Source organism: Microcebus murinus, chromosome 5, assembly GCF_040939455.1.
Source record: "Microcebus murinus isolate Inina chromosome 5, M.murinus_Inina_mat1.0, whole genome shotgun sequence".
NCBI classification, from domain to species: Eukaryota; Metazoa; Chordata; class Mammalia; order Primates; family Cheirogaleidae; genus Microcebus; species Microcebus murinus.
Genome location: NC_134108.1, coordinates 49,113,186 through 49,136,963, shown reverse-complemented (window position 1 = coordinate 49,136,963; position 23,778 = coordinate 49,113,186). Strand labels below are relative to the sequence as shown.

Sequence of the window (23,778 nt, the reverse complement as noted above, 5' to 3'; positions counted from 1 at the left end):
CCCGGCGATCTCCCCCCGCTAGGGACAGTCCCGGGCCCGCCCACGCCTGCAGGGTGGCGCTCTAGGGCGTGGCGCTGCAGACACCCGTTCCGCTTGGGGGCCTCCGAGCGGGTCGGGCGTGGGGACCTCGGAGCCGGAGCGCCAGGGGCGCGGGGTGCCTCAGCGCGCACCCGCGGGCCGGGCGAGGACCACTCTCCACGGCGCGGCACCAACTCGGGGGCCTCCGAGCGCCGGGCGAGAGGGCGCCCGGCTTGGCAGGGAGTTGGGAGAAGCTGGCGGGTCCGAGGGTGGCGCCGGAATGTCTGCGTTCTCTTCATCTCTCGCCGGAGCGCCCCAGGATGGATCCAAGCGCCGGGTCGCCTCCCCGGCGACTGCTCTGCCCTTAGACCGGGGCCAAGGGCAAATGGCGCGGATTCAAGTCTTGGGAGCTCCGCAGTCTGCGACTTCCAAATGGGTGTGAGAAGTGAGGGGGCAAGGGGATGGGGTGGGGGTATTTAGACTACTACTAAGAGAGGGGGAAATGGGAGGGGTGTGTGGAAGAGTCGCAAGCCCCTCGTGTTCAAGAATGCCTTACAGTGAGGACCCACGGAACTGTCAGTGCTGAAAAGGGCTTCAGGAGACCTTCAGGATCGACTTCCTCATAGGTCTCGTAAGGAAACAGCACCTAAAGTGAAGGGAATCGTCCAGGGTCATTCAGATAGTTAATATTAACCAAATTTGCCTTCATTGAGCGTCATACTACTCAAGAGTATCACCTTAGTGTTCACAACAGTACCATTTACCAGAAAGGAAACAGAGTCACAAAGGTTCGTTACCTGTCCACAGCAAGTGCAGAGCTGGCACCCTGGCCCAGGTCTGTTCTGGGCTCCACCACACCCATGTTGATCCAACGTGACAAATGAAAGGCTGGCGTTGTAAGAAGCTGTTTCTTGTTTAGAGGAAGTGACGCCGTTACACTAAGCAAGGAATAAATGAGAGGGTTGCTTTCCTTGAGATCCAAGGACCAGGAAGAGCTGGGGGTTCTATGGCTCTCCCTCTCCCTTTATTGTCACTTTGCATTACGCAGTAAGATGGGAACAGTCCTGCTGCCAACTGGAGCTGAGAAGCAGGCAGAAGGAGGAAAGAGAGGGGAAGTGCCTGCTCTCTGCCAGGTCATACTCAGGAAACTAGGGCAGCCACCCTCCCAGCTGGGCCCATGCTAGCGCTTGAGTGCCACACGTCATTTGGCTTGAAATTAATTTGCTATATACGACACACCCGTATTTAAATAAAATAGTGCAAAAACGTTCTAAAGTCCACCACAGCTGGTTACCAGGCTTTTAGAACCATCCTATTTCCCTTTCATTAGCAGATGGCAAACAGCTGGCTGCTCCGGCTTTCCACATTTGCAAAGGGCCAACAGGGTCTGGCTTGACTCATGACTTCAGTTACAGCCAAAAGGGATATGTGGCTCTCTGAACAGCAAATCACAAAACATGTCTTTAAGAAAGATCACAGAAGTGAGTTCATCAGTGCTAAAAACCCCACTGACTTGGAGCTTAAATTTATGCTGCTTACAGACTTACACCAGAGCATGAAGTGTGGGGAATATAGGTCTGGAATCCAGAAGGCTTGGCAGAATCTAGCTTTGCTTCACACTAGCCTGGTGTAAACTTGCAAGTCACCACCCTTCAGTCTTTTCATCTTTAAATGGATGCAGTTTAGTTACTCAAACTCCTCAGTCCATTTCAGTTCTGAAATCCTGTTATTCAATGTTGCTGGCCCTAAGAAGTGTATAGAAGACCCAAACCAAGTTCTACTTACAGAGTTTCTTCCAAGAAAAACGAAACAAAACAAAAACCTGATCTCTATTAAAGCTAAAATCATACACTTACTACTTATCCATAAGTGCTTGTTGAGCCATGACTCACATTCTATGTATATATAGAACTATAAATACTGGCACATTCCTGCACATCATCTTGGGGCAGAAAAAATTACTGGCTCAATCGCATTGACCAGTTTATATTCGATCAAATAAGGAGCTGATACATGAAACGTCAGTTTTAAAAGAATCCATTCTAATGTTTTCACAAATAGTCACTGCAGCAGTGGCCATGAGTTAAAAACCTGAGCCACTAAGACAGCTAGGAACCTCTTTCCTCTGCCCCACACCATGTTCTGGCCTTCTGTAGTGCCATTCTTACCTCACCTCCCAACCTCTCATCTCCTGGGCCAACAGCCAGAAACTAGGTCCCAGCCACTGAAGGTGACATGTTTAAGCCAACCTGAAATATGACCTTGCATCTGCACGTCAGTGAGTTCAAAGAACAAAGTCCTGGGTTAAAAGCTGTGGCTGCAGAATGGCCAGAGAGACACAACTACTGATGTAAAATAATTAATTACATCTGAGCCTCGGGGTAGTGAATGCAATGAGAGGATATGACAGGGTGGCTTGATTGAGATTAGAGGGCCTCCTTGAATTCTGACAGGTGAGCAGTCATGAGTCAGAGTGGGGACAGACAGTTTTCAAGGTGAGAAGCACCTGCCCCAAAGCCCTCAGGCAGGAAAGAGCTGGGTGTGTTTGGGGAACAGCAAGAAAGCCAGTGCGCCTGGAAGTCAGAATTGGGAAGAGGGGCCCACGAGGAAGCTGGATTGTGGATTTTATTCACAAATAAACTGCAGAAGGATATTAGGCAGGGACATGATCTTATTTGTCTTAATAAATAATGCAAATCCATTCATTTAGCAAGGCACTCTGCTGGATGCTAAGCTAAGGGGACAATGGTGAGCCAAGTAGATCGCCACTTCTAGTGGAGAAAGAGGTGAGGGGAGGGTAGAAAGATCAGCCAGGCCTTGGCAGGACTCCAGGCAAGAGACATGGTATACAGTGAGGATGGCAGAGTGGAAGGACTCAAAAGATATTTCAAGGTGGAACTAACATGTGATATACTGGTGTGAGGGGTGGGCCCCATCAAGAATGATTGCCAGCTTTCTGTCTTAGCTTCATGGATAGATCACACATTTGGGTCCCTCTTTCTATCCTGTTCTTTCCCCCAACCTTATCCCTCTATGTGCTACTTTTTATAGCACTTTCAATACCCTCCCCAGAAGTCAAAGCATAATTTTGATTTCATAGACTCCAAGATAACACGAGGGACTCTTGAGAGGCTGCAAGTAGGTTCAGGATAAGTTTAAATACTTTCTCATATTTTTGTTTATAAGACTGCTTTTGCCCTTCAAACACTGATTATAAGAAAAATATTTCTAGAAGTCACAAAATCATACTAAAATTATCTGAGATGTGGATTTTGAAAATGTAGTTTTTTTTTTTTTGTTTTGTTTTTTAGGAAAAAAACCCCTCTGATTTAGCATAAGGAAGATTCAGTTTAACTTTTTATATAACAAGTATAAAAGTGAACTAAAACCAAGGGCCAAAGAATTCTGGAACATCATCTTCAAATTCTTATTTATGAGAGGATATTAAGAATTCAGCATAAAAGTTCCCTACCCTGACCCCTGCTCAAATTTTTTTCCTTTTCCACACTTCACACTGAATACTTCCCAAACTCACAAAATAAAAGCTAAGATCCCTTGCTAATGTTACCTAAGTGTGTTCAAGATCTTATGTTTTGTATTGAAAATGTGATTGTGCTTTAGTCTAAAAGCTTTCATAATGTGATAGGTTTCAAGTGACACTGACACGCACACACAGATGTATATGTTCAAGTCAACTAAAGTCTCTGCTGCTTAATTATGTGTAAAGAATTTAAAATCAGGATAAACTATCACAATGACATTCCAGCTGCTTTTGGAGGTCACTCCTTGATAACCTGCTATTCAGAAAAGGCAGGTAAGGGGGATTTTTTAGGGGTCATTCCCTCTTATCTGGTATTTACAAAAGCAAGATAAAGGTTTTCTTTCAATTCTTAGGAACTCAGGCTTATTTAAGTTTGAAAGCTAAGGATGAAAATTTATCTTAATACTTATAAGATTAACAAAAATAAATCTGTCCTAAACTTAAAATATCCTCAGTTAAAAGTCTGAAAAAAGGGCTTACAGAGGTTTGTGTTAACTAAGACATTTTCACTTTAGTAGTAACTTTCAGCCAATTGTAAATTTCAATTAACCTTTAAATCCATAGTAGTAAAATACTATTGTGAATATTAATATGGCAGTTACTGAATTTCACCATACTTTCACTATTATTGTTTTATGTTGAAAGCTTATGATTGTATGCTATAATTTCAGACATAGATCCTCAAGTTTAGTCAAAAAGCTTCTACTACATTAGGCAGATCATAGGTAATAAGAAATTCAACTTTGTTTCAAAAGCCCTGTGCCCCAGTTCTGGCGCTGCCACTTACTGTATGACCCTGGGCAACGGACTGTGTCTCTTTAGGCCTCGATGTTCTCATCTGTAAAACAGGCATAATAATATTACATGACCTCACTGGAATATCATGAAGATTAAGACATACCTCAAATGGGTTAGAGGTGTGTCCTAGACATTGCTTCCCTTCTCACTCCAGATGCCAGTTGTTATGAGGCCAATTGTGCCCGCCCCCTCAATTCACATGATGTTCTAACCCCTGGTACCTCAGAACGGGACTGTACCCTGTTTCCCCAAAAATAAGACAGGGTCTTATATTTATTTTTCCTCAAGAAGACACCCTAGGGCTTATTTTCAGGGGATATGTTATTTTTTTTAAGTATGGTACAACAATCTACATTTATTCAAATATAGTTAAGTCATCTTCTTCTGGAACATCATCATAACTCTCCAAACCCCAAATTCCATCCTGAATTTCTTGCGACTCTATTTCCTTTAGGACCATTGGTCCCAATCTCTCATGTTGAGCAATACAGCTCACATGGGACAGATGAGAATAGCTGTTCATCTTCTTTGCCGCTCTGCCACGAAATGCATGGGTGGGTTGTGCGGATAGATACATTGAGTAGCCACGCCCATCACTAGGTCCTATTTTTGAGGTAGGGCTTATATTGTGCAAATGCTTAGAAATCCTGCTAGGGCTTATTTTATGAGTATGTCATATTATCAGGGAAACACAGTATTTGAAGAAAGAGAAGGTGAAATTACAAATGAGGTCATTAGGGTAGGGTGGGCTAATCCAACATGCCTGTTCTTAAAAGAGATCAGGACGTAGACACACAGAGGGAAGAACATGTGAAGACACAGGCAAGACAAAACAGCCTGGAAGGAGGCCTCAGAAGAAACCAACCCTGTTGACACCTTGATCTTGGACTTCTAACCTCCGGAATTCTGAGAAAATAAATTTCTGTTGTTTAAGCCACTCAGTCTGTGGTATTTGTTACAGCAGCCCTAGCAAATTAATAAACCAGTTGTGGCCAGAGGTACCTGGAGTCCTCTAACCACAGAATGCTATTTTTTTCCTGTGCCACGATGTGGAAAATGTTTGAGACAGTAAGATAGGATATTCACCTGCTTTGGCTCCTGGCCTAAGGGAAGGACTCCATTTGTGGCTGACATTGTTATTGCTCCCATTTATGAAAACCCAAAAATCTATAATGAGAATTCTAGGAAATCATCAATAAGAAGCTTTTTTACTCCTCAGCATCACTTAACCTGTTCACAACATTTGTAACACAAGAACCAAATGTAGGAAAAACACAGAATAGAGGTGGAAAGAGTAGTTTCAAGAAACACTGGGTAAGCACAGGAGTAACTTATTTTGATGGTAGGAGCTTGAGTCATCCCAAGGCTAGTCCTCTATCGAGAGGAAACCAAAGATTCCCCTTCAGAACAGGGTATGTTTCAGTAGCCCAAATGCATAGTATTCTATTGCCTAAGAAACACACTTTGTATTTCTGTGTCAGTTACAATTTTAAAAACTGTACACATTTAGTACAAAATGAATTGTGAAACATTACACTGGCTATATAATTTCTCAAGGACATTGTGTATGACACTTCTTTTGGGTACAGAAGTCACTGAACTTTAAAAATAGGGATTTCATTCAAAGGGGTAGAATGTGTATTTGGGACACAGGGAGAGGCCAGATTGACAAAACTATCATTTTCTTGTTTCCCTTTGACAGTGGCGGGTCAAATAATCCAGGTCTGGCAGGGACTGACTCTCTAGCTGGAAAGAGGCCTGCGCTGTGGAACACAGGAGCCACTAGCTACATGTGGCTATCGAGCACTTGCAATGTGGCCACTGTAACTGACGAACTGGCTTTCAATTAATTTTAATATAAATTTAAAAACTGACATTTTTTTCAGTTATTGAAAAAAACCTTAAGTATGTCTGCAGCCACTTCATATGTGAATCTAGGCTTCAACTGTAAACTGTATGAAATCTAAATATAGATGAAGTATGTCCAGTGAACATTAGCATTGAACTGAGATATGCAGGAAGTATAAAATACACAACCAGATTTTGGAGACTTAGTATGAAAAAAAGAACATAAATTACCTCACAAATATTTTTACGACGATTTTACATGTTGACATGATAATATTTGGCAAATATTAAATAAACTTTTATTACAATTAATTTCATCTGCTTCTTGTTTTTAAATGTGGCTACCAGAAAATTTAAAATTACCCATGTGGCTCATGTTACAGTTCTCTTAGTACAGAGGTAGACTGATATAAAGCCAGTTAAACTTGATTTATAAACAGCTATGTAACCATATTTCCTGAATAATTACCTAGCTATCCAGAGTGAGCAAAAATTCATTTACATTAATACTATGTATTTCCTGAAGAAAATTTGGGTCAGCAAGCTTTGAAAAGCTGGTAAAAAATTTGTTTTAAAAATAAAGTTAAACAGTTTAAACAACTAAATCAAGAAAATGAAATAATATTTAGGGTTAAGTTTGCTCTACTTAGGCCTGATTTAACATTACTGTGGTTGATACACATATGTATCATTTTGGAAATTTTGTGAATTACATATAATAAAATACAGCTTAGCAAATATGCAACCAAAATGTTTTCACCTTCTCTCATAACTAAAGAATTCTCTATTACTTTAACCTCCAAAAGAACTTTTATGAGTTAGGTAGAAATCAAGGATGTCTAAAACAAGAAAATAATTGAAGTAAAGACCTTACTGATTTTAGAGTAATTACCTTACTCTCCAATATTATTAATTTAGATATACTAGTACCCATGTTTTTTCCTTAAAAATCCTCTACCAGTTTATGTGAAAGTGGTCAAAAAATTCAATAAAATATGCTGAGCTTGAAAACCTAACCCAAATATAATGTAATCCTTTGATGATTATTTAAAATCATACAACAACTACAGACAGATACTGGCTACTAAGTCTCTGAGGCTCAGTTATTTTAAAAGATTAGAAGATACTGACTTTTAAAAATGACATGTCCATTTTGTGGAATTTAACCTAATCTGCAATAAAAATATATGATAATATGCTTCCAACTCCAGAAAGTTATCAGATACAACACACAGATCAACAATTTCAAGAGATGTATATTTAACACTTAAATTATACTGAATACAATTTTATGTTCTAGGATAAACTTCACCATAAAAATCAAATATCATTTATTTGGGGTGAATGTCCTTTTTTTGTTTTGGTTTTTGAGACATAGTCTCACTCTATTGCCATGGGTGTAGTGCAATGGTATCATCATAGCTCACTGCAACCTCAAACTCCTGGGCTCAAGCAATTCTCCTGCCTTAGCCTCCCAAATAGCTGGGAATACAGGTATGTACCACCATGTCAGGATAATTTTTATATTTTTAGTAGAGATGGGTCTTGCTCTTGCTCAGGCTGGCCTGGAACTCCTGAGCTCAAACAATCCTCCTGCCTTGGCCTTCCAGAGTGCTAGGATTATAGGCATGAGCCACCACACCTGGCTGGGGTTAGTGTCTTGATCTAATTTCATATTTTAGGCTTTTTACTTAAAATTTTGATAGCCTTTTCCAAAAATATGTAAATTCAGGTTTCTCAGAAAAGTTAGATTCAGAGTTTTTAAAAAAAATCCTATACTTTTGGCTTTGTTATATGAATGTTGAGTTAAAGTAGACACTTAGTTTATATGAGTTTGAATCTACATTAGGCATGACACAATGAACCCACTGTACCGTACAAAGATTAAATGTTGAGGATTACACTGTCTTGGGAGATTGGAAGTTATTAAAAGGACAAATTCCACAAACATTGTGATCTGTCATATTTAGGCTTGACTTGTCTTAGAGTGGCAATTGTGATGACTAAGAAAAATAAGAAAGTGGAATCAACCACTCTACCCAGTTCAACCAACATGACTTCCTTTGTTCTAAAAATTAAAAGTATAATGGGAAAGGTCAACAAGACCATAACCTATGGCTGTGAATATTTAACATTTACAGAAAAGTCTAAATCAGTGCTCCCCCCCAAAAAATTACCCCCATTTTAAGAGATGTAGATAAGAATGAAAACCATTCATCAACATTGAAATGCTAAATCCAAATCATTACTACAGATTAGACATGATACACACACGTATCACACATCTTGCTGCCTGTATGGAAAGCATTAAAAACATCAGCTAGGTATCACATCTCTCACAGAAGGACCTGCAAGTTAGCATTCAGGGAGCCTGACTTTAAGCATTCACAATCCAGTTCTTGCTGGCTTATGAGAAGAGCCCAACTGAGCAGACAACCGTGTTTACAGGTCAGCTCTGCTCCTGGCCAAGTGGCGTGGGCTGGGGCACATGGTGAGTAGGTGGCGGTGGATCAGGCTCCCCTGTCAGCTGCAGGTGTTGAGCCGGATCTGAAGTGCTTGCTGCTAAGTGGAGCTCCTCTGTCTGCTCCTGATGGGCGTGAAGATGTTCCAGGGTTTCCTTGGACAGTGTGATTACATGCACTGGCTCTGTCTGTGAGGACTCCATCTGGCTTTCCATCATATTGAGGCTCTGAATGTGTTCTGTTTGCTCCTGTTGAGCCGAAAGAATTAAATTCTGCAGTGGCTCTGGCGGCTGTGTGAGCAAGGTAAGATTTGCAGCTTGGTCTGCGGTCATGTTCTGGGAACCCTCTGCAGTGACAATACTGATTCCCTGGCTAGGACCAGGCATGAAATTGATGTTATGTACAGAATCAGTTACAAGAAGCTGAATTTCCTGCTCTCCCGAGGTAGAGAGTTGATATGGCTGTAGCTGAAGAATATTTCTGACGTCTTCAGTATTACTATTGCCAGAAACACTGCTGGCATCTGACACATGTTTCTCTTTGCTATGGATTTTCAAGTGAGCCTTCAAGTTGTCTAAGCGCGCAAACTGTAAGTTACACTCAGGACAGGAGAAAGGCTTCTTGCCGGTGTGCAGAATGCAGTGTCTCCTCTTGGCACTGGAGTCAGAGAAGGATTTGCCGCAAATGCCACATGAGTAGGGCTTTTCTCCTCTGCAAGAAAATATACATTTTCTTTTACAAATGGAAATACTTAGTACCTACTTATTACTTCCTGATTTAGGGAGAAGCAATCAAGAATAGAGGAAAATTAACTAGGCTGCAAGTCATAAGTCACAAGTTCTGTTATAACTTGAGGACTTGAAGCAAGTCACGTTTCCATGGACTTCAGTTTCTAATCTTAGAAAAAAGGAGGAGGTGGTGCTTTAAGGAAGAGTGGCAGATGGGGCTGGGCTAGATGTAATAAAATTTTATGATCCCACAGTATTTATTTCAGATAAGAAAGTAAATATTTAAACTTGACACATATAGTTCTTTTTTGTTTTGTTTAGTACTCACAGGCAAGTTTAAGACTCTAGTAGCCAAAAATAAGTATGTATATGATTGATGTCAATTTAAAAATTTGAGTAGCCCCTAATTATTTGTGATGCTATTAGAAGCGCTCTTAAGTCCAACCTGGGAGTAATATAACATTAAATTTAATAGTTATTTTTGATTGAAGATTTAAGCTCTGGACCAACCCCAGACCTCAAATTGAAAGCCAGTAAATGAAATCAATAATGCAAACTTTCACTGGTCCGAATCACTATTCCTAATTTTGCCTAAGTGAGGAATTTCATTACTGAAAAGATAAACCAAAACAATAAACTAAACGGAAAATTCAGAGTATCAGTTCAGGGGAAAGGACTATGTAGGTGTCACATGTCATCCCACTGAGAGCCAGAAGTGAAAGTTGAGACCTCTATGTGAGAAAACTATCTGCAAAACTTTACCGATGGATTCTGATGTGGGTCTGAAGAGAACTCTTTGCCGTGAAAGATTTGCCACAGATTTCACAAGTAAATGGTTTCTCACCTAAAAAAAGGAAAGCATTTAGAAATAGCCATTCAACATAAAGCAAAAACCACTGCAGTTTCACAATATAGTAAGAACAAAGGCAATATTCTCCATAAGCATGAATGAATGAAGCACTCACCAAATACCTCCTCTGGACCTAAGAACTGTGTGCTAAGTGCCAACAGGATCAGAGAAAGCACAAGTTATGCTGCTTTCCCTTAAAAATGTGAACACTGAAATAAGGCGGTAAGTTTGCACACACAGGAAACAAAGGAAGGCACCGTATTTATTCCTGTATTCTCCCCCTGCGCCCCCTGACCCTGATGTAACAGCAACTTCTGCTCTCCTGCCTTACTGCTTGGTTAGGTGGTCCACTTGACCACAAAAGGACTCGTGGGCACTAGGGTGACTTAGGTATTAATCACATTTATGTCTACCTTCCACATATATCCAGAATCACACCAGTGCTCACCACCTTCACTGCCACTCCCAGTCCACACCACCCTTACCTCGAGCCTCCCACTGGGCCTTCTGCTTCTGTTCTTGCTTCCCTGCTATCCACTGTCAATGCAGCCACTAGAGTGAGCACTGATGCAGTCACCTCATTTCCCACTTGGACTGCAAACACTCCACTGATTTCTCATCCTGAGATAAAAGCCCAAGTCCTTGACCTACAAGGGATCACCCTTACTCCTGACCCCAAACTCCCTGACCTCATCTCGGGGTGTCTCCCAGGGAGGTTCACTTGCCTTATCTGTTTCCAGTCTCCGTTCACCCATTGCTTGACCAGTGAAGCTCCGTCATCACCAAGAGCACTACCTTGACTGCACGCAGCATTCCTTAGTCCACTTCCCTGACCTAGTTTTTCCACAATGCTATCACCACCTCATACACTGTATATGATACCCCCCTTCTTATGTAAGATAATTTGTGGGTGTGTCCACTTCTAGTACCCCAGTCATGCCGTTCCAGAAACCTCTCTGATCATCGAATTTCACAGGGTGGACTAAGGCCCACACGGAATGTCGCAACTGCTCCAGACCCTACTGTGCTTCTCTGTCATCAACAAGTGTTTATTCGGTCAGGGCTAGAGTGTCAGAAAGAGTCTAAAGATTAGACTGTACGAAAAGAAAACAGAAGCTGTGTTTCGAAGACCTCTATTATGGGCACTTCGTCAGTTTGTAAAACATGAGTCCAAAATAGCTAGCTCTTTGGTTCTTAAGGGATTCCTGAATCGTGTGCAATTACTCGGGCAGGTGGTCAGGACCATGCCATGAGATAGGTGGAAGGAAAAAATCCAGTCACAATATTTTCTCTAGCAACAAATGAGATGTGGTCCTCAGGGGACAGTGAAGTATACCAAACGGGTGATGTCAGTCAAAAGACAACACGGCACAGAATATCAGTATTCCAGTCAGGCCTCAGAGATGTGGCATATCAGTAAGTGAAAAATGGGGTCTTGAATTTGTATGGAAGGGAAAGTAGACTATGGTGAATATGTGGATAAAAATAATGTGAGGCAAGAAGCAACAACAATCATAGCTGATAATACTATATGTCTGAGTAACCAGGCAAAAGAGAAGGATTGTTCTTCTTTGGCCACTGTTTGTTTGGTACAATCTCAATTCCAAATCCTGTATAGTCTTTGTAGTTTCTAAAGTATTAAAATACTCTTTTATATATATAAAAAAAGAATAGAAAACCCCACAAGTGTTTATTCAGTGTTAGTTTGCACACTGCACATACAATGACAGGTTGTTCATGTCCTCTACAAACAAAACTAGCTTGGTGTGGTGACACGCACTGTAGCCCCAGCTACAGGGGAGCCTGAGGGAGGTCGCTTGAGCCCAGGAGTTGAAACCAGCCTAGGTAACATAGCAAGACCCTGTCTCACAAAAACCCAACTAACCAAGCAAACAAAAACTCCAAAACAGACAAAAAATTAAGTGATCCTAATGCAGGTGAGGAAACAAATGTTTTTTAAAAAAAGCAAGCAGCAAAATCCTGCTTAATTAGAGAACAGCCAGTGATAAGTGCAAGTAGAGGATGGTTAGTGAGCTTCCCTTTTAGTCACTGGAAAAGTCAAGCAATACATTTCTCCAAGCTCCAGCTAAGCAGAAGACACAGGTCTACTTGCCATTCCTATACTGACCAGGCCACTGCTATAATCTGTCTATAGCTTTCTACATCAGGGCTGGGGCCTGGTTTTCTCTGTCACCAGATTCAAAGACTGAGCACCTGCTGTTTGCATGTGAGTGTAAAGTTCTGTGTGGGAAATATGTGTAACAATGTTAACTGTTAATTTTATTCAATTACAGCTGGGTTTACAACATCTCAGAAAGTCTGTTGGCAAATGTTTTTAAAGGGCAAATGCTTAAAATAATAGAAAAATCTTTCCTAGAACAATAGCCTGCAGGTGAAGCTCTTTGAGGGCGTGAGCAGGAAAGTAAGACAACTTTTTCTAGCCAAGGTGAATCTGGGGGAAGTTTTTAAACTCCTTGGTTTCTGATTTGTTCCCTTGTGTATAGCTCTACCACCTTCAACTAAGAGACTCATTTCTTTTTAAGTTTATTCAGTTCTGAAATACTGATAGGCCATCAACAAAGTGCAGATTACATAGTAATCAAGTGACACAGGGCTGTGTTTGACTAAACATTAAAATGAGTGCAGCAACAATACTGAGTGCAGACAGGATGGTGGATGTGTGTAGAGGCAGGATCCGGCCAGACCAGAGAGAAGCCGGGACCAGGGCACTAGCATAAATACTATGACCAGAAAGCTGGCGTTGGAAATGGCCACGTGTGTGGACTGGGAGAGATGAGCACTCACTCTGCAGAGCGGTGGAGCTCAAAGAGGATGCAATGCCATGAAGAGCCATAAAGAGCAGACAGAGGCCCTTTGGAGGCTCTGGAAGTTTTTAGCAGAATGATGACATGACTAAAGTACTAAGAAAATAAACCTGGGAATGATAAGGGTGGGCTGGGGCAGGAGGGCCAGGCACAAGTTCCTGTAACAGTGTGGGGTCCAGGCATGGACCAGGAGGTGGCAGGACGCAGATGGAGAGGAAGGACAAGAAGGTGAGGGGACAGGGCCTGAGAGACAGTGGGATGAGGACGTTTGTTACAGGAGGAATAGAAAACGGTGATTAAAGGACAGGGCAGTGACATGAGGATGACTAAAGGTTCCACCCAGGAGGATGTCAACAGAACTACTGAAGTAGCTCCCCTAACCCCCAGAGCTTCTTCTCAGCAGTCTCCTCCACTGACCCCACCCTGATGACCCGTGAATCCCAGACCCGCTCCAGTTAGTACCCACCACTGGCTGCTTGCTGGGCACCATGGCAGTATCTCCCATCCCACTGGCTCAGACTAGAGTAACCTTCTTGGGTAACGCCAGCTTGCCCCGCCCGACACAGTGCTGCCGCCAGTTCCCTCTGCCAGCACGATCAACTGGCAGCCCAGTGCCACACACCTGGGCATCCTGCCGCCCACGTGGAACACAGCTTTGTTTTTCTTACAAAATCACCCGTGTTCATTATAAAAGAACCAAATACTGAAAAGTACAAAGAAAGCAAAAACCACCCCACAGTCTCCTCTCGAGATAACCAGTTTTCACTGTGATAAACATCTTCAGACAAACCTGTCAGTGCATATAACACATGAGTACAGGGCTTTACACCATGGGAGCATCCTGTGTGTGCTGCTCTGTCATGTCAAGTAAAGCCAAGCCACCATTTCAAAAGGCTGTGTTGTGTTCCATTGTATATAGCCCAAAATTTACCTAACTTACCATCCTTATTGGTGAACATTTAGGTAGTTTTTAAGCTTGTAACATTATAAATAATATCCTTCTGCAAATATCTCTTCACAACTAGGTAGTCTACATTTTGATAAATACTGCCAAACTTCTTTCCAGAAAGTTCCCAAATGATATCCCTACCAACGGGAAGTAAGGATGCACGGGAAGTAAGGATGCACATTTCCTGACATATTTGCCAATCTGCTGGGCAAAAAACCCCACACCTTCCCTTTTCTTTGATGATTAATGTGGTTAATGTGGTTTTATACCTGTCTACTCGCCATTCCTCCTCTTCTGAACCAATTTCATTCCTGTGCTCACACCTCTACTGTGGCTTTTGTCATGCCAAAGATTCTTAACAGATGGTATGCGGACTCTATAAGGGCAATGGTGAGGGGTCCCCAGATCTCAGAAAGATGGGAAAGAACAACATTAATGGACGGTTCCAACACAGTTGAGGAGATTTAGGAAGCTTAAAATCCAATCCAAGGAAGTGAGGCTGTGAATAAAATTATGGCTTAATTAACTTCATCATGTGTTACCAGGCAGGGCCATGTACAGTAAGTGGGAGCCCACTGGGTACAATCAGTGCTTAGCTAACACCATCCAAGGGACAGGGATACTGGAGGGGTGGCACTGGATATAGGGTCAGAGGTCACTCAGAGGCTTCTCCCTGGCCTGGGCTAATTCCCTTGACTCACCTTGACTCAGTAAAAGAACCACATTTTTACTTTTCTGAAAAAAATTTGACCTGCTCTACTCAATCCTGCCTCCTCTTCATCCCTGAAGCTGATTTTCTGGAGGTGGCGATGCTAGAGTTGTAAGTGCTGGTGCTAGGGCAGAAAGTGAAAAAATTCTCAGTATCTATGCTACCTTAGTGTCTGTTTCATTTTGCTTCCTTTTCTAAAAAAATTATCTTTAGAATTTTCAATGCTGCAGTAAATTAAAAGTGAAACTGAGAACCACACCCAGACTCATACATTTTGTGGCATAAAATGAATTTTCACATATGAATAGTACTCAGTCAGTGATCTCCTTTTATAAGTTTTGCTAACCTACAAGATGTGATTTTCCCAGACAGTACTGATAGCATTCTGCCTTGGGCATTTAGGCTATCTACTTATAAAACTCCCACCAAATTTACAACAAACATTCCCAAATACAGGCAGAGGAGGGGACTCAGAGAACTTTGTTCTTCGCACTCCTGAAAACGTCCAGTATACCAGGGAGGATGGGTGAGATGGAGGTTTTACCTGTGTGTGTCCGCATATGTTTCTTTAGCTGAGACACATCCATGAATTTGCGATGGCAGTGGTTGCATTCCGGTAATGAGTGGCCTTGTCGCAACAATAAAAAAAGTGTCAGTGCATATATGTTCTCCCTGCATTTCTTCAGTGATTTGTGTTAAAGCACTTCCCTGAAAAATAATCACTTTAAATGTTGTATTTTAACAACAAAATTTTTTACTAATTTGGTAACAGTATTTTCCTATGCACCTCAACTCACTAGTTCCCCTCAAGAGAGAGCTGGGACCCTGTTACCCCTCCCATCTCCTCTTCCCTTCAAGCACTGGTGTGTCTGTGGCCCCAAATGATCTCCCAACCCATATTCATTTCTTATCAGTTGGCAGGAAAGAAAAAGGACAATGGGCAGAACCATGTGGGAGAAAGCCTGGGTTGACAGCCATGGGGTGATGATGTCTCTGTCCTACTCATCACCAATCAACTGAAGCCTCCTCCTTGGGCAAGTGGCACTTTTGAAAGATACTGATTCTGTAGGGTTTCTGTGTGTGGCACCAAAACTGGAGTATAAAAATTAAATATAATTCACAAGTAGCATACAATAACACAGGAACATCTAATTGAGATTACTATCTAAGACTCTCTTTCCCAAATACCCATTTGTCATCTACAATATGAACCTAACGTTTCAGAAACAATCTGTATTTGCATGTCTTCCCCATCAATCCAAATTTTCTCTCACTTTATTGTACCTGTATGAACTCGGTAATGGCTCTTTAGTTGTCTTTTCTGGCTGAAATATTTTCCACATTGATCACAGGTAAAAGACTTCTGTCCTGCCAAAAAAAACAAAACAAAACACTAAAACATGCAAAAACCTATAAAGACCTAGAGTGCTCGCTAATAAGATAAACATCACAGTGGGCTCAAGTCCCTATTTTCTACAAATGATACAAGTGACTTATCTACAAACCCCAAAGCCTTCACAATCTACTGCAGAAACATAAATGTGCAAAGGTATATAAGGCAATAGGGGGTGGTGGAGATTGGGGTAGAACTGGAGAATTTAAGATTCCCCCAAAGGCACTTAAAGTAAAATAATTTAATAAAACATATTTGTACACTGAACTCCCAGAAGCCAGATTATAGGCTCTAGCTTAAGGACCAGTGCTGTGCAGAACTCTAAACTATACTCTGACAGATGTATAATTCTTTCTATGACACCACGTGGGAAATGATATTAGGCTGAGAAACACCATTTAGATCTCGGTAATGTCCACCCTGGTTGTGGGAATCTGCTGGCAGTTGGCCCTCTGGTGCAGGCCCGGCTACCTGAGTGCAGACTCATGTGCTCCAGCAGCGAATGCTTGGTGGTCAGAGCCTTGCTGCACACGGTACAGGTGTATGGCCGCTCGCCTGTGTGCATCCTGGTGTGGACCTGGAGGGAGTGCTTCTGGGCAAAGCCTTTCCCACACTCATTACATTTGAAAGGTCGCTCTCCTGAAATAAGAGCCCCAGAAGCACAATGTCAGCAAGAATCTGCACATCTTTCTGTTACCTCCCAAATTAAAAATAAGAATAAAGGGATTTCCCTTAAAAGGCATACATCCAAAAGGCCAATAAACAGATTAACAACAGCAGCAATAAAATTTTGAAACCTGGAACAGATGCATCCAAAGCCAACAGTGAGTAGCACTGACACAACCTAATTTTTAAGACAGGGCCTCCAAAAGGCTCAGGAATGGGTGGCACCTGCTATCTCTGGAAAGAGGGATGAGGGAGGACAAATGACAGTCTATTTCAAAGGTGGCTAGACCCCAGATCCAGTCTCCCATTCTACATAGCCAGGAAACTGGCCCTCTCCTTAGAAGAAGATAGAGAATATTCTCTGAAGATGGTAAAACAAAGGGTCTCTGGATTAGGGGTTGCCAGGAACAGCTGAGTGGGACCACCACAGAGAGAGTAAGTCAACATTTATATCTGAGTTGATGGGATTTCCCCCACCAGCCTTCTTCCCCCTCTAGCCCTATAGGGTTGCCTATCACCTTCAGGAGGGACAGTGAAGATCTTCTACTGGAATGTGAAAGGCCTGAGGTAAGAGAGCAAAGATGCTGAAGCCAGGCACCAGCAAGGAGGTGGGGTCCGGCCACAACACCTCCAGCAAGGCCACTATTTACAGGCTCTCTCCACACACAGTGTGCTGGAAGCTTTTAAGCAACCCACTCTAACATATGACTAAATGTGATTTTATTTTTTTGTTTATTATTTTGATTTTATTTCCAGCATTCAGGGAAACCCCTTAGTAGTAGAGACAGATGCCAAAACAAAAAAGAAGAAAAGGCAACTTGCCCAGGATGAAGAAAATGGTAAAATCTAACAAATATGTAAAAGTTATCATTAACATGCTCAGAGGTAAGATATTACATTGTGGAAAAAGAGAATTCAAATACAAAAGTTTAGAGAACAAAAAGAACTCACAGAAGTGAAAATAAAAATCCTATAAGGGCTGAAACATAAAGTAGAAATCTCACAGAAGGCCGGGCGCTGTGGCTCACGCCTGTAATCCTAGCTCTTGGGAGGCCGAGGCGGGCGGATTGCTCAAGGTCAGGAGTTCAAAACCAGCCTGAGCAAGAGCGAGACCCCGTCTCTACTATAAATAGAAAGAAATTAATTGGCCAACTGATATATATATAAAAAATTAGCCGGGCATGGTGGCGCATGCCTGTAGTCCCAGCTACCCGGGAGGCTGAGGCAGAAGGATCACTCGAGCCCAGGAGTTTGAGGTTGCTGTGAGCTAGGCTGACGCCACGGCACTCACTCTAGCCTGGACAACAAAGTGAGATTCTGTCTCAAAAAAAAAAAAAAAAGAAAGAAATCTCACAGAAAGTAGAGCCAAAAATGGTGGAAAATATGAGAGAAAAGGAAGTTAGAGGATGGGCCCAGAAGGTTCAACATCCAAACAGAAATTTTGGAAAGAGAGATCAGAGAAAACAGAGGGGAGGAATCACCTATGAAACAATTCCAAAAAATTTTCTGGAACTGATAGTTTCCAAACTGTGCAGATCTACCTGGTATCTACCCAAATGGAAGAAAACAGATTCACACTACAGTGACTGCAAAATTTCAGAATATAGATGCTCCTTGATTTATGATGGGGCAACAACTTGGTAAACTCATCATAAATTGAAAATATTGTAAATAAAAACATGCACCTAATACACTTAGAGAACTGAGCAGGTTGTTTACTCTTGCGGTGGTGGCTGACTGGGAGCTGCTCACCGCTGCTCCCTAGCACTGCAGGAGAGTATAATACCAAATATTACTAGCCTGGGAAAAGATCAAAACTCAAAATTCAAAATATGGTTTCTACTGAATATATATCACTTTTGCACCACTGTAAAGTTGAAAAGTTGTAAGTTGAACCATTGTGAATCGGGGCCCATCTATACTGGGGGCAAAAAGAAAGGGCCTACATGCTATTTTTTTCTTAAGTCTTGTAGAATGATTTAACTCTAACCGATTTACATACAAGTATCTTTGACAAAAATAACCAAAATACAATCTCTTACAGTTCAAATATTTCTCAAGTATCTACTTTGTTTTAAGTAACAGAATTCAGGGTTTTCAACCTATCTGCAGGTAAAATCTCTGGGGAGCTTTTAAAAGCACCCAGGCTCTAGACAATTAAATCAGAAGTTCTGGGTGGGGCCTAGGCACCGGTAGTTTTAGAAGCTCCCTAGGTGATTCTAACTTGCAGGCTGGGAACCATAGCAGCAGATACTGGATGTTACAAGAAGATTTAAGCGCCAGCCCCTATACTTGAGCTTACAATAAATTGAGGGACATACAAAAGTGGCAAATCACAATCTGATCCAAAGCACAAGTGAGTTAAGCACCTCAGAGAGGAGTCAAAGGAGGAAGGGATTTCTGGCTGGGGTTACTGTCCAACATTGTATAGCCACTAACCACATGTGGTTATTCAAATTTAAATTAACAAAAATAAAATTTTAAATTCAGTTTCTCAGTCACACTAGCCACAATTCAAATGCTCAAAATCCATACATGGCTACTGGCCACCATATTGGACAGCACAGCTATAGAACATTTCTACCATCAGTGAAGGGACTCTTGGCCTGGACTGGGCTAGGGGAACCAAAAAGGAGAAAGAATTTACATCTAGACGGGTGAGTAAGAAAACTGTCCACAAAGACCTGGGCAAAAGCATGGCTATGGTCAAAGTTAAGGAATGTTCAAGAATCAGAAAGCAAGTAAATTGGGCTTCTTCTCCATAACTAGACGTTAAAGCCTTGAACCAACAACCCCAAATAAGAGGGGTTCTGAAATCAGGCCATCTAGGTTCAAATCCCAGTTCTGTCACTGAATGGCTAGTGTGACTGAGAAATTGAATTTAAAATTTTATTTTCATTAATTTAAATTTGAATAACCACATGTGGTTAGTGGCTATACTATGTTGGACAGTAACCCTAGCCAGAAATCCCTTCCTCCTTTGACTACTCTCTGAGGTTCTTAACTCATTTGTGCTTTGGATCAGATTGTGATTGCCCTGGGAAAGTTATATAAATCCTTTGGAACTTGGTCTCTTCATCTGTACCACGGGGATCTTGTCTACCTTGAGGGGTGGTCATGAAAATTAAATGCAGTGACATTTTATTACAATGCCTGTCACATAGAAATTGCACAATAAATAAAAGCTACTACTATCATTACTACTTCAAATTCCAAAACACACTGCAATAAGCTTTGGAAGCATAATCACCTGTGTGGCTCCTCTGGTGGACTGCTAAGAAATGATTGTACTTAAAGATCTTGCCACAGTCTTTACAACGGGCCTCAGGACCACCAGGGCGCTTTCTCTTTCCACAAATCCTCTTGGCTGAACCCTGGTCATCTTCATCCCCAACAAGTTTGTAATCTTTAAGTTTGACTGATCTCCGGATTCTCCGTTTGCTGTACCGACTCTGGTTGTCCTGTCCATTCTGAGTCTTGGGATCATAGTTCTCATCTTTTTCAGTTGGCATGTCCTCCAATCTACCTGGTGCACAAGCAGGCTCAGTTTCTTCCTTTTCTTTTGTTGGAATCTGTTCATTCAGTAAACCATTGTCTCCTTTAACCACAAAGTTTTGTCTATTCTGAACTGAATTGTTCACTCTTAGCTGTATTTCTTCTTCTGCAGCCAGTTCTGATTTCTCCTCCTGCAAACTGTAGACTTTTTTGGGTCTTCCCCGTTTCCGCTTTGGAGGATCATTTTTCTTATTAGAAATAACAACCACTGGAGCACCAGCAGTGTTCAAAGTCGTTGGCTTTGGGGAACTATGATTATTTTGGAAGTCTGTGTAAGCCTTTACCAGGTCATAGATTTTTAAGAACTGAGCCGTAGCCAAGATTTGTTCTGTAGTTTTCTCACTGGTGTGGAGATAACCTGTGTAGATAAATTCCAGCAGGATACCAAAGGTGTCTGCAACCATGCCCTCCAGCATATAAATGGACTGGCCGATCTCCCCCTCTTCTGCAAACATCATTGAGAAGTATTCACTACTGGCAGCAAGTAAGGCTTTGTGGGCTCGGAAATGCACATTCTCCACGATTAAAGTAATGTCACAAAGGAAGCCCTTCCTCCTCTGATCCTCCAAACTGGCCAGGACAGTGTCACTGTGAGTGTCAGAGTGTACAACAAGCTGCCCTGAAGGTGCTGGTGATGTTTCTGCCATTTTCTTTAGAAGCCAAGAAGGCTTGAATCTGAAATAAGAAAACAATGTTTAAAGAGGAGGAAGCATTGTCTAAAACGTTAATCCCATACCACATGAACCTACTATTCACTTAACCTGATTAACTGAATTTTACTATTTAAAAAAAGTTCATTTTAAAATGTAGCTTTGAGTTTTCATTCCGGTTGCACCGTTACCTAGCTGGGTGACTTTCCATTATCTATGTAGCCTCTCAGGGTCTGTTTTTTTTTCTAAAAGGAAGGAATGGGATTAGTTACCTTTAAAGTCCTTTCCAACGCTAACTTTCTATGGCTGCACAAATATCGCAATGATTCCATCTCACATATTAGCTATTTCTTCTGTGAAAATATTGAAAAAGGCGAAGAAAACGTACACGTGAACTGTGAATTTGGGGTAGCCGCAAGATAATAATAACGTAAAGAGTAAAGGGGCCTCGCTGTGGAAGGGCAGCCGGGAAACCCCAGGCTGGCGCCAGCCGGCGCGTGAACCTCCGGAGCCCCGGGCCGGCAGAGCAGGCAGCGGCGGCGCGGGGGAAGCCCCCAGATCAGGGGTCAGGACCCTCGGGCCCGCCAGAGGAGCAGACGGCTGGGTAGGGGTGGACGCAGCCGGGGGTCCCCAGCCATGGACGGCGGGCGCGCGGCCGACCTACCTCTCAAGGGCGCCCGGCGGGGTCCGGGTCGCGGCCAGCCCACCCGGCTGCCTGGCGGGCGCCCCAGTACCAGACCAGCATCAGCCCTCCTCTCCGCCTCGCCGGTATCAGGGGCTTCTGCGCCGCCTAGACTTGGGTCCCTGCGCCGCCGCAGCCGCGGCAGCCAACCCGGAAGCGACGCCCGACCACGTGGCCCGCGGAGGCGCCCCCGGCAGCCGTCTCGGCGCGAGGGGGCGGGGCGCGACGCAAGGGGCGGGCACAAGGGCGGGCGCAAGGGCGGGGCGGGGCTTGGCGCGGCGCAAGGGGCAGGCGGGGCGCAGGCGGCGGGCGGGGCGCAAGAGGGGGCGGGGCGCGGCGCGTGGGGGCGGGGCGCCGGGGGCTCGCAGGCGGGCGTGGTCTTTGCGCTAAATTGGGGTTAAGGGATGGGAATGGCCTTGAAACCCTGCACTGTGGGAAGTTTTATGTTGTATTAAACGTTAGCTCCTCACTGACACCTTAATCAATTTTGCCTCTTCCCAGACATGGCATCAAGTTCTTGACTGTGTGGTGAAGGAATGAGAGCGCATTACCGTCACTATCTAATGCTAATAATAGTAACTTTTTCACGTCTGCCTCCTTTTCCTCCCCGTTTCCGATGGCCTTAGTCCAAGGGAATGAAGAGAGCTCTCTGGTTCGACACACCTGGGTTCTGAGAGATCTCGGGCAGATTATTCTCACGACCTTGTTTACCTGTAAGATGATGGAGATGTTAACACTAATGCCAACTTGGTAGGGTTCCTGTGGCGTAAGCAAGGTTAAGCAGGTAATGGGCTTAGTAAGTGCTTGGTTTAACTCATGTCTGCTGTAATTAAAATGATTATTATTATTCTGACTTACATCATCTTTCTTCAGTAGGCTGCTGAGGGTCTCTAGTCTTAGCTGCAGTGCTGTTCCCTGAATACACAGGAGGATAGAAAATCTCTAAGCACAAGTCAGATCCAAAGCCTAGAATCTCTCCCCTGCTTAGAATCCATTGTGGCTTCCACCTGCCCTCTGGATAAAGTCCTAGCTTCTTTTCTTCTTATTATTTATTTATTTATTTTTGAGACAGGGTCTCACCCTGTCACCGAAGGCTGGAGTGCAGTGGTGAGATCATAACTAACTGCAACCTTGAACTCCTGGGCTCCAGTGATCCTCCTGTCTCAGCCTCCTGAGTAGCTGGGACTATAGGTACAAGCCACCATGCCAGGCTAATTTTTAAAACATTTATTTTGTAGAGACAGATGGGGTCTTGCTATGTTGCCCAGGCTGGTCAAGCTTCTTTATATGGTCTGCAAGCCCCACCCAAATCTGCTCACCACCTATTTTTAACTATTTATTGCATCATTTTCCTCCTCTCAATTTATGCTTCACCAAATACCTACTTATTTATAATTTATTACCATCCCTCTTCCAGGTCCCCAACATGCCATCTGTAGCCTTCATGATTTTGAAACTGGAAGTGTAATTATTGGCCTTGCTCTTACATATTTGCTAGCTTTTATTAAAACTAGCTCAAGCCTCATGTTCCCCTTCTCTGAGGTTTCCCCTTCATCCTGAATTGCCTCTAAATCTTCCAGATTTGGGGGGGTCCAAGTGGGATGGCGGGGAGCTCTAGCTGACTTTGCATGCCAGCAGGAAAAGAGCTCAGTCCTAGGACTTGACTGCCCCATTATTTTTGCTGCCACATAGGTTGCAGTAGAAACACTTGTCCTCCACAGATCCTCAACAGCTGAAGATGACTCAGTGCCAAGGTAAGCCAGGCACTCCCATTTCCTCATTCAGTCAGTGCTCACTAGAGCACAAACTCTGTGAGAGGAAGCTGAGTCTGAAGGATCTTCCAGTATCAGCCACCCATAGTGGAGGCTTGCCTTTTCTTCAAGGCAGTTTTACTCAGGATCCATGTTGACTTTACTCCTTCCTCCCTCCCTTAAATTAAATATACTTTTTTAAAAAAGTAAGGGAAAACAGAATAGAATATTTATTAAATCTCTGGAGGTGGAAGAATTTCCAGAGCTTAGAACACTATTCAAAATCGTAAGGGAATGATAAACAGGTTTTCTTTTCCTAAAAAAGAGGATTCATTTACTACAAATACAAAGGG

At 42.9% G+C, this 23,778-nt stretch overlaps 1 protein-coding gene and 1 pseudogene across 6 annotated transcripts; one reads left to right on the top strand and one right to left on the bottom strand.

Moving 5' to 3' along the window:
• Window positions 1–4,935: 4,935 nt before the first annotated feature.
• On the bottom strand, window positions 4,936–21,841 carry ZBTB24 (zinc finger and BTB domain containing 24). 6 transcript variants are annotated; one of them, XM_012753202.2, is made up of 7 exons: window positions 21,265–21,841; window positions 20,038–21,017; window positions 16,593–16,760; window positions 16,013–16,096; window positions 15,273–15,356; window positions 10,158–10,239; window positions 4,936–9,378 (listed from the first exon to the last, which is right to left on the bottom strand). In XM_012753202.2, the coding sequence occupies exons 2-7, from the start codon at window positions 20,987–20,989 to the stop codon at window positions 8,655–8,657; spliced, it is 2,094 nt and encodes a 697-aa protein (XP_012608656.1). In that variant the 5' UTR covers window positions 20,990–21,017; window positions 21,265–21,841; the 3' UTR covers window positions 4,936–8,654. The 6 variants fall into 6 exon arrangements, 4 of the variants coding, with proteins under 4 accessions (XP_012608656.1, XP_012608655.1, XP_075859184.1 ...); XM_012753201.3 differs by having other exon boundaries at window positions 21,657–21,841; XM_076003069.1 differs by lacking the exon at window positions 16,593–16,760.
• Window positions 11,244–11,908, top strand: LOC109730830 (single-stranded DNA-binding protein, mitochondrial pseudogene; annotated as a pseudogene).
• Window positions 21,842–23,778: the final 1,937 nt, after the last annotated feature.